Source organism: Electrophorus electricus, chromosome 17, assembly GCF_041902795.1.
Source record: "Electrophorus electricus isolate QZ-2024a chromosome 17, ASM4190279v1, whole genome shotgun sequence".
NCBI lineage: Eukaryota > Metazoa > Chordata > Actinopteri > Gymnotiformes > Gymnotidae > Electrophorus > Electrophorus electricus.
Window position 1 is genome coordinate 5128059 of NC_137513.1, and position 19060 is coordinate 5147118.

General features: G+C 45.3%; 1 protein-coding gene across 2 annotated transcripts in view; it reads right to left on the minus strand.

The window, feature by feature from the left end:
* Positions 1-13977: 13977 nt before the first annotated feature.
* Positions 13978-19060, minus strand: part of dph1 (diphthamide biosynthesis 1) — a 54862-nt gene continuing 49779 nt past the window's right edge. For both annotated transcript variants that reach the window (XM_026997811.3, XM_035534467.2), the window contains 3 exons: positions 18955-19033; positions 16126-16260; positions 13978-15603 (listed from right to left, as the gene is read on the minus strand). In XM_026997811.3, coding sequence (XP_026853612.2) covers positions 15508-15603; positions 16126-16260; positions 18955-19033 — 310 coding nt within the window. In that variant the 3' untranslated portion in view covers positions 13978-15507. The remainder of the gene's footprint in view (positions 15604-16125; positions 16261-18954; positions 19034-19060) is intronic.

Consider the following 19060-nt stretch of genomic DNA (forward strand, 5'->3'; position numbering starts at 1 on the left):
TCATCTGACCACACCAATACAAGCAAAAGTTCTCTAATCTCAAACTGGATTAGTACAATCTGAATTTTGCTGGAATTGGCTTTTGTGTCTTCCTGACCGACACAGACATGTGGCACCATCCATCTACACTAGTCAGTGTGTTTCCTAACAGGCATCCATGCATCCTAAGCTTAAAGCACACAATAACGTGGAAAATATGGCAAAAGAGACATTTGCCTTCACTATACATTAAGTGGAGTACTCTGACGTCGTGCACCAGGCGAGGAGGCGTAACAGTCCACGAACGCCTCAGCGGAGGTGAATGTGCTTTGTATCCGAGGAACCGGGGGAGAGAGGGAGCGGAGCAGCGCTTCAGAATGCCGATGACGGACTAATGGGGGAGGAGGAGCCGGAAGATACAGGTGAATCCCTAGCTCCCCTGGCCCCCCCTCGCGTGTGTGTGTGTGCGTGTGTGTGTGTGTGTGTGTGTGTGTGTGTGTGTGTTGCTGCGTGACAGGGGACTGAGGGCAAGCTCGGGGGTGCATGAGGAGATCAAAGAGAGCAGAACCGAGGCGAGGCAGAGGTAAGGCACCACTGCATGCCCAGGGGAGCGGTGCCACTGGTGAGGCGGGCCGGAGCTCGGGGCCAGGGGGTGCCGAGTGGCACGAGCAGTCGTCAGAACATGGATCGGAGGAGGCGGGGAGAGGGTGGGGGGTAAGTGCCCGAGCTTCCAGTGACATCACTACCATTTCATATTTAATTCACAAGACTAATTACACAGTGCTCAGGATAGTGGGAAACAGTGAGGGTCACAGCATGAGCTACCTGACCACGGCTGCTTCAGAGAGCACATGGTTTATTAATGGCTTTCTCATTAAGAGGGTTTAGAGCATCTTTCTGGCATTCGTTTTAACCAAGAGTGACAGTCTTTAAAAGCCTAGGAGGCTGCTCTTTGAAAAAGGCTACAAACTAGAAAAATAAAGGAAGGGTTAATGACATACGGCAAGATGATAATAAGTTACAAAACAGCACTGATCTGAATTTTTCCTCATATAAAGAATGTGTGGAAATGTAAAGGACATAAATTTACCACCATCTAAAACCTCTGATCTTTTTGGGGTTGTTTTGAGCAGACTGAGCTGCTGTTTTAATGGATTATCTGAGAAACTTTCAAGCTTCAGAGTCAGTGGTACATTTTAGAATTCCTTTTTGGAAGCTTTCTGGAACAGGCTACCATGATGGGCCCTTTAAGATGGACATGCATGCCAGCATTCACTCAGTTTCTAATGACAAACACAGAGAGTGGGTCCAACATTATTCTTCACCTGCAGACGGCTGTGCAGTGCAGTCCTCATGGTGGTACAGTACCATCTCACCTGAGCCACAATACTGTCCATTTTGAGAAATGACATGAAAGCATCAACCTTGGGGCAATTGGCTTTACTCCCGAGTTTTGACAAGCTGGTTTTTCTGTTTGTGGTTTTTTTTGTGTGTACCAGTCCAAAAAAATGTTACAAATACAGTGCCTCCAAGTGCTATTCAACCCCCTGCAGATTTTTCAGGTTTCACATTTGGAGTTAACTTAGCATTGTGAAATTTGGACTGTAGATGGGCCTGGACATGTGAAATGCACTGCAGCAAAAAAGAATGTTATTTCTCTGTTTATTTTTTTTTTAAACATTTTGCAAATGTCAAAATTAGGTCAATTATTATGTCAATTATTATTCAACCCCTCAAAACACCAGAATTCTGTTTGGTTCCCTCAAGTATTAAGAAGTAATTGAGGTATTAAGAACAATGAGCTTCACATGCTTGGATTAATTTTCTGTTTTTTCCCACCTTTTCTGACTATAAAAGCCCGTCCCCAAACAAGTGAACAGCACTCATACATGGTCAACATGGGAAAGACTAAGAAGCATTCCAAGGCCATCAGAGACAAAATTGTGGAGGGTCACACGGCTGGCAAGGGATACAAAGCCCTTTCCAAGGAGCTGGACCTACGTGTCTCCACCGTTGGGATTATCATCCGGAAGTGGAAGGATTATGGAACTACTGTTAACCTTCCATGGCCTGGACAACCTTTCAAAGTTTCTTCCCGTGCTGAGGCCAGGCTTGTCCAAACGGTCAAGGCTGACCCAAGGACAATGAGGGAGCTCTGGGAAGATCTCATGGTGGTGGGGACATTGGTTTCAATAAATACCATAAGTAACGTACTCCACCGCAATGGTCTCCATTCCAGGCAAGCCAGTAAGGTACCTTTACTTTCAAAGTGTCATGTCCAGGCCTGTCTAAAGTTTGCTCATGAGCACTTGCAGGACTCTGAGGCAGACTGGTTCAAGGTTCTCTGGTCTGATGACACCAAGAGGTCTTTGGTGCCAACCACACCCGGGGCGTTTGGCGAGAGGATACGACCCCAAGAATACCATCCCTACAGTCAAGTGTGGTGGTGGTAACATCATGCTGTGGGGCTGCTTCTCAGCCAAGGGGCTCGGCCATCTGCTCCGCATCCATGGGAAGATGGATAGCACAGCCTACCTTGAGATTTTGGTGAAAAACCTCTGCTCCTCCATCATGGATCTTAAGATGGGTCATCATTTCATCTTCCAACGGGATAACGACCCCAAGCACACGGCCAAGAAAACCAAGGCCTGGTTTAAGAGGGAAAAGATCAAGGTGTTGAGGTGGCCTAGTCAGTCTCCTGACCTTAACCCAATTGAAAACTTGTGGAAGGAGCTCAAGATCAAAGGCCACAAGAGATGCTCAAAGAACCTAGACAACTTGGAGAAGATCTGCATAGAGGAGTGGGCCAAGATTACTCCACAGACCTGTGCCGGCCTGATCAGGGCTTATAAAAAATGATTAATAGCTGTAATTGCAAACAAGGGTTATTCCACAAAATATTCCACAAAAAACCTAGGGGTTGAATAATAATTGACCCTTATTTTTATGTTTAAAATGTATTATAATTTAATTGAGCAACTTGTACTTTTTGTTTGTAATATTTAGGCATCTGTTAATAAATGCTACTCTTGTTCAAAGTTTGAAAGCTCTAAATTAATTGCAACTTGTTGAATTTGCAATATCTGCAGGCGGTTGAATACTACTTGGAGACACTCTATATGTTAAAGGGCTGAATTGCCCAAAATTGAGATGCCAGCTACATTTTGCCTATAATGCTCAAGATTAGGACGAATAGCCTTCACAATTCCAGCCACTGAGTTCCGCTCAATACATCACTGTAAAGTTTGAAGTACAATCCCACTGTGGAGTGAAATGAACTGAGCATGGCTGCAAATTCATAAGTACATAGAGAAGGCAATGGCAGAACTTCCTAACCGAAACAATTCAAATAAATACAGTCTCTGTCCCCTAAAAAGTGTCAAAGGGATTAAAATGCACACTAAGTTGTTATATAAATGTGATTGTCATTTTGTAAATAGTAATATACTTTTACCAGTCACACCAGACAGTTGTTTGAATTACTTTGGATTAGGCTTTATTGGGTAACTAATATACATCTTGTAAATGGAACACAACTTCAAAGCTTTAAACATTTCCGAAGGACCAAAAATATCTGCTAGCAGGAAATTAGATGTTCCTTCAAGATTTCCTATTACCCCTTACAGTGGAGTACATGGTCGTAAAAACTTATCAAACATCCTTGGTAAATGAATAAGTTATGGTGGTGCCATCCTGTCTACAAACTGTTCCAGTAACTGCGGTGTCCTCGAGAAGGCAGAATGTCAAGGAGGCTACTAGAGCCACGCGAGCAAAGAAAGTGAAAGCAACCCAGCAATCGAGAAATTAAAAATGAAGTCCAAGTACCCAAGGAAGCGAAACGGAGAGAGCTCGAGAGGGTGTGTTGTCTGATGACGTGTCAATGAGTTCGCGCTCTCCTTACATCCTTTCCTTGGACCAGCGCATGCATGCCCCCTGCACTCTCGGGTTTAAACACGAAAGAAAGAAAGAAAAACACCTAAAACTTTTATTTGGAAATATCTAGTAGAGGGTGAGAGTGCAAACAAGCGCGCGCGTCTGTGCGCGCGCACTTGGTAGTCATGTGGTTAATAAGCTGTTATCACGGATTTTAACACGAAACCTCAGTTTGATATTGTTTTGTGCAATAATCAGGCTGAAAACCCACATGCTGCCAAGTTCTATACGCACAACCTCGGAATTCACAGCTGTACTCCAATCAACCGCCACCATGCGCGGCGTGAAGAGCCCGGACAGCAGTGACACGAATGAGCGCAAACACGTTCAAATGTCAACGAAGAGGTGAGCGATGGATGGCTGCGTGCGTGCGTGCGAGCGTGCGTGGGCGATGATGTTTGGGAGGGAGTGGGCGCGGGAGGCAGTGGGCGGAAGTGACAGAAGAGGAGGGAGAAGGTGGAAAGTAAAGAGATGCTGGCGACGACAAGTGAAAGCCAACGGGCTCGTGCCGAGGTGATTCACGCTGAGCAAAAAGTACACAACCACCACGACGTTTATCACACTGCAGACCTGGATGAGCTCAAGTTAATGAACTCAAGCTGATCAGTTAATAGCCAATGCGTAACGACCTGTGAATAATTTGTGACAATTAGCCATGTGAAATTTATTTCTATTAAAATACACAACTAAGTGCGAATTGTTCATGCGATTAAAATGATCATCTTTACTGCGCTGTAAATGGCCAGCTAGCGCATATGTCTGCAAAAAAAGACTTACACGATTTTACAAAAACCTACGGGTAGGCTATATCTGCGGGTAATGCATAACTAATAACTAATAACTAATATCGTTGACGTGGTGCGTCGCCGCATCGTGACTGCTGGATCGCGAATCGAACAACTTGCATCAACTTCCAACTCACATTCTCCACATATCAGTTGCAGCTCACATCTTTGCACTCAAGTCGTCGATGTCTTTACGCATTTTCTTTTCTGACCCCCTCTCTCTCCACACGGAACCCTGGCATCCTCCTGTCGACTAAATCTTCTCAGTGACGTAAGAGTCCACGTACAACGCCGGTGCTGCTGGGTGATGTTTTTCAATGAATGAGACCCCCCTCCCATTCTCGATCCTAGTACTACGGTCTATAAAATGAGAACGATGGGAGAACCCGCTAAATCGCGAGTATCTACGAAGCTACAGGGATGAGTGGATACAGCCAGCGGAAGAATTTCTAGAGCATTGGCTATCCATCCGGCAATACTTCAGTGACCCACGGGTTTTTTTCCCCCCGTCATTAGAAATAGTAGATTGATTTATAGAAGTTCTTACCGTAGGTAACGCGATCACGTCGGCGATGAATGCAAACGTGTGTCGTGCTCTCAGTTCGGATCAGTTTCACAGAAGGTAAGTGACATTCCTACACTGGCGAATTTTCTGTGGTAGACAACGATAAATCTGGAGCGCCACGACTACAGAACGTCTAGGTTAAAATCTGCACGCACTGAAAAATACCGTGGGCATCCTTTAGGGGTCTGGCAGCATACAAGCCGGACTGGAAAAAATACTTTGTGGGCCTTCCGATTTTTAAACGGCAGATGCGAGAGGGGCTAGAAGTTGCTGCAGTGTGACTCACTTTTGCGCACATGGGCTGTGTCAGAGCAGAAGCCAAGGAGAGTGCACCGAAGAGACGCCGCTTGCATGCCAAACTATTAGCTGCTCTAGACATACTATACACGAGAATTTTAAAGCCAGATTGATCTTTGTGCAGTTTTTCAGACTTTGACTGTAATGATATAGCAGGCGCCTCCAGTCAGGTGTCTATTTATGCGCAGAGACATATACATTGGAAACTAAACAAAATACCCCGGGATGGTGTAACTCTTTAAGAATAAGAAATGTCTTACATGTCGGCTATAGACACGTATTTAAAGCGCCATCGCTTTGCTTTCTACGTGTATGCTCACGTTGTTCTATTTGGAGGCTAAACGTCCTAGGACATTTTAGAATAGACCGTAGGACCAGGATATAGCATGTGCGCGCATTTAATCCGCATCCAAATATGCAACATTTTAAATGGTCAATGCCGCCCATTATCTTCTCATTTTTTAAATTTCAATGTCGTGACGTACTTTCGGGTGAAGTCAATTCTGCGTCATTCCTGCGCACACGCGGACGATTTCCAAGCGCCCGTCGGGGACCCTTAAAGGGACAGAACTCGTCTGTCCATCAACCGCATTGCGACCTTGCAGCTCTTCGGGTGTGTAGGAGAACTGCGGGGGTGGGACGTGCGTGGGGAACATTTAAAACTCGCCTAGATAACGAGGCCATTCTCATTTCGGCGTGCGCAGGGCAGGGCTATATCTGGCTGTGAATGGCTTCCCCCTCGTTATCTCTTTGCTGACATCACCAGGGGATTACCCCGCAGCTTTGGGTAGCTGCGGTCATATCACAGCGCAGACAGCCCAGCGAAACAAAGTTTGGGAGAGCACTACTTGTAATCATTTGAAATTAATCGAGACCACAAACAACTTGTCCCTATTAGCGTGTGAGTTATGGAATAATTAGTGCAACTTTACGACAGTGGTCTCACAGAATAATATAGGCCTAACCCAAATTAGCCTTAATAGCTAATAATTCTTATACAGACCTGATGCAATTGCTGTCCATGGTTCTGAAACTGGCGATTCCTCAAAGATATGTTATCTTCTAATCAATTCAAAATAATTTTGTGTATCTTATGTTACAGTAACGTTGAAAATCCAAGGCAAAATACGTATCCATTTAATGTGGTTTTATGTTTTAAAAGACCCAATATGAGTCATGCTTAATCACTTGTCATTCCTGGTGTCTGAAATGAAAAAGAATGGGGCTGTTATCGACAGTGCAACTAAGGGTCATCAGCACCATGGATAGCAAACAGTTCTGTTATACTGGCAGTGTGCTGGTACATGCAGCTAGGCAAATACTTTGTTAAAATAATGAAAATGGGCTTTTTTGAGGGGTGTCTTTGGTGCAATTGATGATACCACAAAGGTCCACTTGATTATGTTGCTTGTTGCTAAACATACCTGAAGTACAATGTATTAAAGTGACTGTGCTCGGTGTTAAATAGGTCACATTGTTCAAGCACAGATATTACCTAACCCAATTCCCATCTTCAGTGTGGATGCCTATAATGCCAGCATTAGTGATAGCAACAGTATAAAAAGGGATTTAATAACTTCAGGTGAAAGCATTAAAATACCAGCTGCATCAGTACTGCTGGTGATAGCCTAGTGAAACAAATGTATGGCAAAGTTAAATAGTTCTTGAACTAATCATAGTAGCAATGCAGGCTGTGTTAGGTCACAGGTTTTCCCACACTGGCCTTTTTTAGCAGCATGTTTATGATATGATTACACATCTAAATCTGCATCTCTGCCAGGTGCATAACTCAGTTCAGCTCACCTAGCAGAGTTTTCCCTTTCAGCAGTAAATATCCTGAGAAGAAGTCTGAGATAAGCTGCGTCGCAATTGATATGGAGCACTGGAAGTGGGCCATGCCATTATGGAGTCTGAGTGGTGTTATTCCGGGCCAGGAAGGTTAACGTACTTTTTTAAATCATCGTCATCTGAGATGCTCACTGACATCTAGGGAGAATACCACTCTGTAAAAGAGCATACAGTAATGTGCAGCATCAAATACTCAATCTGTATGTTCAAATGTAAGTGTGTAGGGTCCCAGCATAGATTTGTCCCTCACTTTTATATATATATATATATATATATATGTGAACAATTGTACTGGTAAAAGATGTCATCCACACATGTACACTGTAATAAATGCCATGCTACATCTGTATGCTCAGTAAAGCAGCATAGTGTACTCAGTTTTCTTACAGAGAGCACTCTGCCAGCTCAAAATATCTCAAGGTCAGAGCATCAATACCTTGGCTCTAGACTGCTTACTGCTAAAAGTACCTGAAAGTACAGTAACAGTCTACAGTCATGGCTACTGATGCCTGACAAACCTCTGCTGACTGCTCCAGCACTTGAAGAAGACCAAGGCCAGCTCAGACTTACTGTTGCTGTGCACGGTGCATCCAAGCAGGAGGACACCAGTGAGAAGAATCCACGCCACCTTTCCTGGAAACCCCCAATCTGCATATGTGGGTAGTGGTTTAGCCGGCTATCCAATCAAATAAGCGCATCTGCAGTTTCCACTGCAAATACCCCCCCCCCCCATTGCTATCTCCATGGTGACCGTGGCTTTAGATTGTTACTGTAGCAACAGCAACACTGGTAACAGTCTACAGCCATGGTCGCTAGGGGGCGAACGTGGCAACAGAACAGACACCTTCCTTTATTGGTGTGATCTGGGCACACCTAAATTGCTTTTATGAAACATTAGACAGACAAGAACGACTATTTAAACACATTTAACAACCATTTAATGGTTACTTATATGTGTCAAATTGAATTAGCTCACAGCCACTTTCACGTGCTAAAGTGCTATGGGCTTGTTGAGTCCATCTGCTCTCAATGCAAAAATAAACCAGTGTGGACTAATAGGTAAAGAAGCAGAAGACACTGTTTGACCAGACTGCACTGCACGCCTGATACTGTCTCACCGCCAACAGTCCTGTGAACAGCCGCTGCTGTATCTAAAAGAACGCAAGAGAGTGAGAGAAAAAGAATGGAAGAGAAGGAAAGCATGAGAGAGAGAGAGAGAAAGAGGGAGAGAGAGAGGGAGGGAGGGAGGGAGGGAGGGAGAGAGACGGAGGGAGGGAGAGAGAGAGAGAGAGAGCAAGATAAATATACAGAAAGAAGGAGGTGACTGTAACCCTGTATTGTCTACCCACATTATTATTTCTCCTGAAAGGTACAGTATGAAAATGCATCATTGTTTTACCTTTGTTAACACTGAAGGTGACAGGGCTTTGGCCATATGCTTAAGCCTAGTGTACAGAGAATAAAGCAGCGCTGAACAGACTAGGAACCCAGACAGGTAACAAGAGAGCTAAATATATACAGCAATGTGCTTTAACTTGAGTGACACTGAAAACTGAGAATAACTCAAATAAACACAAAGAGCGCTTGTTGCACTAGATGTACACATCTGTGCTACGTGGATATTGACAAAAAACAAGCACAGTACAATTAAGTCAATATGTCAACTCTCTCAAATGGATGCATGAACGTGAGGGAGCCTGTTATTGGTACTGAGTGAGTGTGTAAGAGACTTCGCTCCCTGGAATGCAAGAGCTTGTATGTTAAGACACACACGGCGTGCAAAAGACGCTTACTGCTCGGACACCAGGGCTCGCGGGTAGAACGCCCACAGCAGTGGGGTGGCCGTGTGTCGCTCGCGCAGCACAGTGTCCCTGTAGGTCCCCGACAATGCACGAGCGCGCCGTGTAGTCAGTCGTTCAGTAACCCTGATGGGTGAGGGCCGGCTACGTGCAGGGCACGCCGGAAATACGGGTTAACCGAACTGACTGAGACGAACGGCTGCAACTGTGGACAGGACGGAGGAGAGCGTGCACTGACCGGGGCTGCACGGCGAGCCGACGTGCTTCTAATTGGACCGCACTGCAGACAAGCGCGTCAAAGAAGCACCGTTATTAGCAACGGGTATGACTCATCGGGTCGGTGTCTTTCATATTTCCCTAACTTTGGATCAGCCGCAGGAGAAGAGCTCTCAGAGGTGCAGAAGAGTGTAGACGGAGAGAACGGGCATGACTAAGCAGCAGAAAGAACACGACGAGGGAGCGCGAGCGCGAGAAATAACAGCTCATCTCCGTGCTGTTTTGCAGTGGTTTCATTGCGGTTTTTAATTCTTTCTTTATTTATTTGTTACTTATTTATTTTATTATTTTTTGCAGAGGTGGTTTTGGCTTTATGGTACAGGGCAGACTGACCTCCCACACATAATTAGTCATCCCGGTTACACCACTTGATATCTCTCTCTTTTTATCCCTGTTAAATCCCACACCAAACCTTATTTCTCATCGCACTTCTGCGCGTCTCGCTACCACTCACAAGCTCGCTTTTAAAATGCATCTCGCTTTTACACTGCTCCCAACAGTACAAATCACATCACAAAATAACATCTCTCTGACAGTCAATTCATTGTTTCTTAACATTACGTCCACAGATAAATGTCGCGTTATTTAAAGTCAGTCGTCCTCGTTTCTCTGTCCTTCCTCATATCTATTCTGTTTTCAAACATCACAAGCTCTTCCTCATCTCTGAGGCTTCTATCAGTATTTAATTTGTCCATTTCCTGTTATTTTACTTATAAACATCTTATGTAATGTAAGATTTTTCCAAAAAGCCTTGAAATTTGATTACGTTTCCAAATGCAGGGTATTCTGGATATAATTTTAGTATAATAACATCCTCAGTACTTTATAGTTCTGATTCATTTTGGAATCAGCTTCACATCATTCAGAACACATTAAATGTTCTTAATTTTTTAATGAAGTAAATTGTGCAGTACTATCATCATGTTAGAATAACAACATATGTAGCTGCAGTAAAATTAATATTATTGAAACCTTTGAGTATTCATTTAAAATGTGCTTTGGAAATATGCTTTAGAATTTCATATATAAAGCACTCATATTGAACATGATAGGATTCTGCGTGATATATGAAAAAATTAATAAATGTTTTTTTTTTTGTTTTTGTTTTTTTAATTTAGACTTATTTGTGTTTTGTCTTAATCCAACTGAAAGTCTGTAAATTTTGAATGTCATTTTGACCTGCCTGCCGCTCCACATCTTTGATAATCACTAGATATTCTGACAGAGCACCTGGATCTGAAGAACCACGGTTGCATGATACATAGGCAACAGAACAATAATGATTATCGCCTCCATAATGTTAATGAGAAGATCAGGCCCAGGTAACAGACTAGTGGGAAGTGGCTGAAATGCAGCTCCAGTAGCAGAGGTTGGTGGCAGCATAGTCCCTGGGGTCCATGTTGTGAGCTGCAGACTCAAGGAGCCAGAGGCACTTCACAGTGGGCTCTGGGTTTGGTACTACGCTTTCACAGCTTGAGCCTGTCCTAAGCACATCTCACATGGAATCTTAGAAAATCCAGAGGAACCCATGTGTGCTTGTGGTCTTGTTTTACTGTCTTTGTGGGAAAGGCTTAATATTGTGTGTGTGTGTGTGTGTGTGTGTGTGTGTGTGTGTGTGTGTGTGTGTGTGTGTGTGTGTGTAAAATGGGTGGTAGTTCTCAGTTCTTGAAATTAAATTTACTTTTAGGCTTAGGGTTTATCTTACGATGCTTACATTTGTGTAAATAGTGTTCTAATTTGAGTTAAGTTAGGTTTAGGAGTTATGTCAGGTAATGGATTAGTATTAGGACTAATACTCTGTAATTTAAACTTAAATGTAGGTGTCCACAAGGATAAAATAAAGAATGTTTGTGTTGGGGGGTATCTCGAGTTATTGAGATTCATTCTATGGGTTTAGGCTTAGTCTTACAATAGTGGCCAGGTGTAACTATAGTGTCAAGAGTTGTGCTAGGTTTAGTATTTGTAATGTAAGGGTATTGGTATTGGGACTAATAAGATACTTGTACTTGCCCACAAGGATAGAAAATGAATGTGTATGTATATGTTTGTATGAGAGAGTGAAAGAAAAAGAGTGAGTGAGAGAGAAAGATAACAGAGATGGAGATGGTGAGATGAGGTGAGTCAACATTTCCTGTCTCAGGAAGATAAACCATTTGTCAGGCTCTTCACAGGAGCAGCTGCCTCCTGCATCTCCTTCCTGATGAGCAACACACACACACACACACACACACACACACACACACACATGCACATCTGCCCACCCCAAATGCACATAAATTTGGCATTCATTTAGTAATAATGGGTTGTCTCGTTCGCTTTGAGTCAAACGTCTGATCCATGACAACCCATAATAAACATCCTCAGAATATCTATGACAATGTATTGAGGAAAGAAGAAAAGGCTTGAAAAGATACCAGATGGACACTTTAGACAAACAGACCAAAAGGTGCTGCTAGTGTTACTGGAAAATGTGCCAAATGCAATCTGACATTCCAGTCCCACACTGAGGGACTGGTGAAGGTGAAACCCACACCGAGGCTTCAAATAAAATGTAACATGATTTTCATTATAGCAGCATTCAGCTACACAACACACATTCACCTAAAAAGTTAAAATGCCCGTGGAATAATATCTCCTTTTTCTTTTCAGGTAAGTGGTTAACGTTCAGAAATATTAGTGTCTGAAGAACTACTGATCCTGCTCAGTACTCCTCTGGCTGCCTCTGACCAGCCAAGAGAAAATACCAGCTTATGACAACAGAAATGTGTGTGTGTGTGGGTGTGTGTGTGTGTGTGTGTGTGTGTGTGTGAGTGAGTGTGTGAGTGTGTGAGTGAGTGTGTGAGTGTGTGAGTGTGTAAGTGAGAGAAAGATTTTCAGCCCATCTGGAAGCAATCACACATAAGAACACTTAAAAGATAGATTTGCTGTTTTTCTATCCAGACTTTATTCAGACTGTTTCCCATTCTTCATAACTGTGCATACCACAACCTCGCCAACTGCGTCAATACTGAGAAACTTACCATCACTTTGCAAGTTCTCCTTGGGCTCAAACACACTCCAGTACAGCACTCTTCTAAGTTTTCAAAGGCACCAATTTTTAAAAGGGGAAACTGTTGCAAAAACAAATGTAAGTGATATAATGTAAACCCCGGTTTTTAGCAGTCTTTACTGGCTTCATTTTGCATACCCTTTATGGGACTGGCCTTTGAGAGTACGATTCCCGGTGAGCACTCTTCTTAGCGGCCGCTGAGAGCGCTACAAATAGAATCCCATTTAAGTATTTTAATACTGAAGTGTGTATTGGCCCATAGCATCTTTAGTGCCATCAGCCATTCACGGAAAGGCAGCCCCACCCCGGATAAACCGGAATCACCGCAAACACATTCAGAGCCTTTATTTCGTTAGCTGGAGCAGAGTCTCTGGGCCCCGTCTCGGAGCTTAACGGTATAACCAAAACGAACATACAACACGACGAACGGAGAACAGAAAAAAAGTAGCTGGCAGGGCTAGAGACAGACCAGGGACAGGACTAGATAGCGTAACGGGGCGAGAAATAAGGTTACGGTCACAAAAACCGACACATAAACTAGACACGGGTGTTGCACTCAATAAGCGGAGCGGACAGCAAAACGAGGATGACGAACGGAGCGAAACCGAACACAAGGCAGCACATGGAAAGCGTGGGTTGCCATGGGAACCGCAACGCCAGGGGGCGGGGCCACCGGGACACGTTCATGAATATGAACGTCTTAAGATCAGATGCGGTGCACTCTACATGGGACGGAGGATGTCCTTAGAGACGGTGCCAGTCTCTGCGCCTCAGAAAGAGGAAACTCTGTCCCGGCAGCAAAATAGAATTGCAGAAATTAAACTTCAGGACTGATTCTGTGAATAAACAGTGCTTATTTAGAAATGTGACAGCGCGGGTTTTACTTCAGTGACTAGACGTTTACTGACACAAGATGGGGAGAACCCAGATAAAGTATGCGGGGCGGGGGGTTTACACACGCAACGGAAGCAGTCCGTCTTTTCCCGGGCGAGCTGCTAAAACCACAATTTAGTCCCTCGCACAGCTCTCTGCCGCCCTGGAAAACAACAGCAAAAACGGATCGGACCCTTCAAAATGGCCGCTGCACACGACCAGTCCGCACGTTTACACGCCACGGATTTACTAGCAAGCAGCTTTAGTCGCTCACTCTCACGGGCTCCAACTTTACGGCTGCATGCGTGAAGGAGCTGCTGCTAGTTTGAAATGGCACAAAAGTGACTCCTGAACGAGTGGAAAACTGGCTGTCGCCGCCATGCTCGTAGTCCTCGTCCTCGCTCTCCCAGATCTGGCTACCAAAGAGTCTAAATAATAATAATAATAATAACAGCAAATAAATAAACTGTCGGTGGGTGCAGCAACTGACAGCAGTTTAAAAAAAAAAAACCCTCAAACGTTATTTGTTCCTAATGTTCCGAATAAATAATACAGACACACCACGATACAGCAGAAAAGGGAAATAAAGACATTTATTTTTCTTTCCTTAACACCAGGAGAATCTGTAGCATAATAGTCTGTTTCTCAGTAGGCCTACTGCAACTACAGGGGACAGTTTCACTATGCATCGGAAACAGCAATTTTGATCAAATCTGTGATGGAAACCAACGAATCTGCCATTTAACACACAAATGTGCGCAATAATTCCAGTCATTGCCATGCAAAATCCATCAATAAATCAGTCTCATTAATGAAGCGCTCATTACTGCATTACACAGATCCGCTTCTGCATGCTTAGAGCGCCATCTAGTGCACATGCAGGTAAAGATGACACACCAACAGGAAACTCAGAGCAAGTACGCATAGCAACTCGATTGCAAGAGAAAATCAATACAACTGAAACTCGGGTGGGCTGTTATAACACACACACACACACACACACACACACACACACACAGCTCTAAAAAGTATGGTGAATTGTGTAATTTTATTATAATCTTATAGCATTAAGTGTAGAAACGCTAGGGGCTAATTAGACAATCCAACTTTAATACTGGAATGTGCAATCCAGCCATTTAGTAGTGAAACATACAAAATGTCTTGACTAAATATTATACACACACACACAATATATATATATATATATATATAAAATAAACACTGTAGCAGAATACTCAAATTAATCCCAATTTCTATTGTAGACACAAGACCCAACACCATTTGTACTGTACTTACATGCAGAGTTACATTATAGAGTAGTATTCTGTAAATGTGTGTTTTTAAGTAGGATCTATCTAATTTGGTTTGCATAAAGTACACATTTGGTTTCAATAAAAGTACACCATTCTGTTGGCCAGATCTAGTCCATGCTTTATTCCCCAGTCAAGCACACTGTCCACAAGACTTCCTGCAATTAAAATATTTAATTTGGCTTTGTATAAAAATACAGTGCATTAATGCCAAAAACATTTCAAGTTTGACATGCAAACGCAAGAGCTCTGCTACCATCACTGGCGTGACAGCCACCAACACGGAAAGGGGAGTTTTCTTTGCTGAAAAGAATTTCTCAGCGCACTTTCATTCCTAACTGCAATTTTGCCTTCAACAGAGCGTGTGAAGGTCAACAGCTCTAAGTGTGCGGCAGTTCCTTTCTCGCCCCAGAGACAAGATGATTGCATTTAACTAGCCACCCACATGGCTGCAATCTGAAACAAACAATGTGCACTCAGGGTCGTCTGTCTCCATTGGTCGGCCCCTTTCTTACCCAGACGCGCGCTCGCAGGTACACACACACACGCGCTCGCAAGTACACACACACGCGCTCGCAAATGCACACACACACACACACGCATGCACGGAAACAGATGCTCTTGTTGTATTCAGGTGGGTGCAGATTTGATCTAGAGCTTTGAGAGTGCAGAGGGCTCTGGAAAGATGACATCCACAGTGCTCTGACAACAGCGTGGAGCGCTGGCCTGCGATTGGCTGTCTCCGGCAGGGCGCAGATGCTGGGCTGTGGTTGGCTGTCGAGCTTGTTGCTCGTTAGCAGGGTGTTCGTTCCGGCTGGCAGCTACAGGGGGCGCTGTGCTCACAGGCACCAGTCGTCTTCTGCTGTAAGCAGCATGTGCCTGCTGCCTTCTACAGAGGAGTGAGCAGAACACGAATCAGTTAGGCTTGAATTTCCTCCACTCACTGCAGGTGTAATACAGAAATCTGTGTGTTACCAACACCACAATTATTCTGACATTTATTCTTCAACAATTTCACACAGATGGAATTTATGTAGCCGTGATTATTGGCTACCTGTTAGTATCAAAATGCCTGTGGTACAAGCTAAGAGTGCCTTCACAGAATACACCTTGTCAACACTTCGGTGACCTGTAGTAACCTCTTTCCAGTGGAACAAACTGCACACTGCACACTGAAGGGGGAATGAATTATGCCAAGCAGATGCTAAAATCTTCCTGCATCCCAACAGGCTCCTCGCCACTGGGTGTCGCTGTAGCAGCGCAGGTCTGTGTGTCCTTATCTAAACACCATCTGCTTTTATGAGCAAGAACCTCCCGAGATTTCTGAGCAAATCGTTTCTCTGCATCAATCATTCTGAACAAAATCTCTCTCACGCGCGTACATATATATACGCGGATCTGGCACACACACCTGCGGCTGCTTGCATCGCGGCCGTCTGGGCTGGTTGTCCAGGTGATTGGGGGCCCAAGGCCCCAGGCTCTGATTGGAGTAGAAGTCCATGGGATACACCTTCTGCCATTCTATCTGCTGCAGGGCTACTGCTGCCTGAGAGGGTGGGATTGGGGGGGCAGACAGAGACAACAATCTATCGTTTATAAAACCCAAGTTGGTTTTTTTTGTGGCTTCTTTGATAAATACCACCAGAAAATCTCCGCTACTAAAGGGCCCTCTATCCAGGATTGTCACGAAGCTCGACTATCCCACCATTCCTAATCTGCTACGCACACACACAGCTATTCCGTTGTCCTCCATGCTTTGATGCCCCCCACCACCACACACGGGGTGGTGGGGTGGGGTGGGGGGGGCGCAACTATGGAAACAGTAAATGTGCATTTGCTTAGAAACTCATTAGTTCAACTTAACGGCACTTCTTTGCTGCGTTTGTGCACAGTGACTTGGAAAATGTCAGAGGCTGCATGATTTGTTCTGTCATGGCAGCAATACAAAAAAAAAAATATATATATATATCAAATGATTGCACATCAATATTACACACCTAAAAGCTCAGGAGGAAAAGGGGAAGAAAGCTTTGTATAGCAGCCTCTTTCTCCACCCAGCCTACTGGGAGCCGTGGAAACGGTGCAAACTCCTCAGAGGCAGCAACACTTCCTGTAGCAGCGAGTCCAGCCTGGGCCGGGGCCTCGGCGGGGCTCTCCCGGCGCCGTATCTCCCTGAGCCGTCGCCCCAGGGCCACACACCCGCCTCGCCTCGCCTCTGCTTCTCCAGTGTTGATGGGCGGCGCAGGCCGCCTGGCCACTGACACTTCCCTTAAAGCTGCGCGCTAATACCATAGGAAGGATGGGATATTATGTTTATGAAGTATTGTCTCCGGGAGCGGGACGATATTACCTCATAAACAAACTCTGCTCAATAAATAGGCCGGCATGCGACGCATATCCATCCTGCCCTTAACACGATATTCACTCCTCCTCCTCCTCCTCCTCCTCCTCCTCTCGCAGAGAGGCTCCAGTCAGCTACGGAATAATGCTCGCTAATGGAAGTTTTCTTTTTTCAAATGCTTATGCCGAGTCTGTTAGTGCCAGCGCGCCCCCGGGCTACAAATAATAACTCAGGATTTGAAGGATTCTTTTCATCACCTCTCCGGTAAAACACACACGGCTCCGCCACTGCCACCATTCCCCTTCCGCTCCCACCCTCCCTCACCGCTCTTCCGCCTCTCCCGGCCTTTTCATCATTCCGTGCCTCCTCCGTGCGCCTCAGCCCCTGCGTCCGCCGCTTCCTGGCTGCTCCCCGTAATCCCTACGCCGGCAGAGGAGGTGAGTGTGTCTTGCGCACTATAAATACAACGCGGCGCACGCCGAAATAACTGCCGCCGCATCACTGGCCCTCTCCCGGTGCCGCGGCCAAAGCAGACACAGGCGCGGAGAGAAAAACGCGGAATAAATAACCCATCATGCTGATTTCCACGTGGTTCCTCATTATCTGGTGCTGCTGGAGCACTTCACGTGAGCTCGAGTTGCAGGGCTGATGCAAATCGAAGAAACAGAGGAACGGGGGGTGGGGGGGTGGGGGGGCACTTTGAATCAGACCAGGCGGGTGTGTGCAAGGTGCAGGGCAATGCCTCGCAAGATGCCCGGCTGGTCAGGTGTCCGGATTTACACAGACACTAGCTATTATAGTTAATGAACTAGCACTGCTGATTATAGCAAAAGGGGGAATGCGTGTGTGTGTGTGTGTGTGTGTGTGTGTGTGTGTGTGAGAGACACCCTAGAGATGTCAGCATTGCATCCATGAATGTTCTACTCTGCTATAGTCTGATATTTTTTCATACTGTTTCATACTGTCTTTGTTAAAGGTCTTATATTTCTTTCATACATCTGAAGTTAATGACATGACTGAAGAGCCTGCATCAAGAAAACAATCAATACAGGTCTAGCAGTCATATTTGTGATGTACTCTATGATGTGGGAGGTGCATTTTTGCTGTGGACAAGTGAAGTTCCCTGAATTTGTCTATTTGAAGAAGCCTGAGGATTCAGCCCAGCACCTGACTGGTTCCAGGCCACCATCTCCGGTGGTCCACGCAGCACTGGTTACGAGCCACGCTGGCAGCTGTAGTGCAGCAGTCAGCTTCGAAAGACAGAAAGACACGGAGGGAGGTGAGGGAGAAATGAAGGGATGGAGAGGAGCTGCTTTTCTGCACTGAAACACAGGCTCTCCTTCTCTGACATGCCTGATAAACAACATAAAATATGCAGGAAAAATATACAGCCTAGATCGGCGTGTGTGTGTGTGTGTGTGTCTGTGACATTGCAAAATATTATGTACAATTAACACGGACATGCTTAAAAGCGTTTTCTCCTCTCGTGATGTCATGAAGTGAACGGTGAACGCGGACACACACATGCACGCACGCACGCACGCATGCACTTTGTAAACATGGGCCGCTGGTGCGTGCAGCCGGAGACGCGCACCACCCCGACAAGGCCACCACGCGAGGACCGCTAACTCCGCCCACCAGCGGCACTCGGCTTCGCATGGCTGTGCAAAAATAAAGAAAAGCAAATAAAGCGAAAGTCCTGGCACAGAGCAAGGTGAGCCAACTAGCTCTGGGAAGTGTGACTTCCTCTGAAGCGTAAATAAGCCTGGAGACTGCCGTGGTGCGTGAGGGCGGCAGGCTCGCGTGCGCACGCGAGCGCTGGCTCTCCCTGTCTCGCTGTGATAGCGAGACGGGTGGTGGGGACGAGGCAGTTGTTGTGAGGGTGTAAAACGTGTGTACCTCGTAGGGAGAAAGCAGGGGTTTGGGGAACACAGTGCCCCAGTCGATGGAGAGGCGTGGACATGCGATCTGCACCCACCTACAGACAGAGACGGAGAGAGGGAGA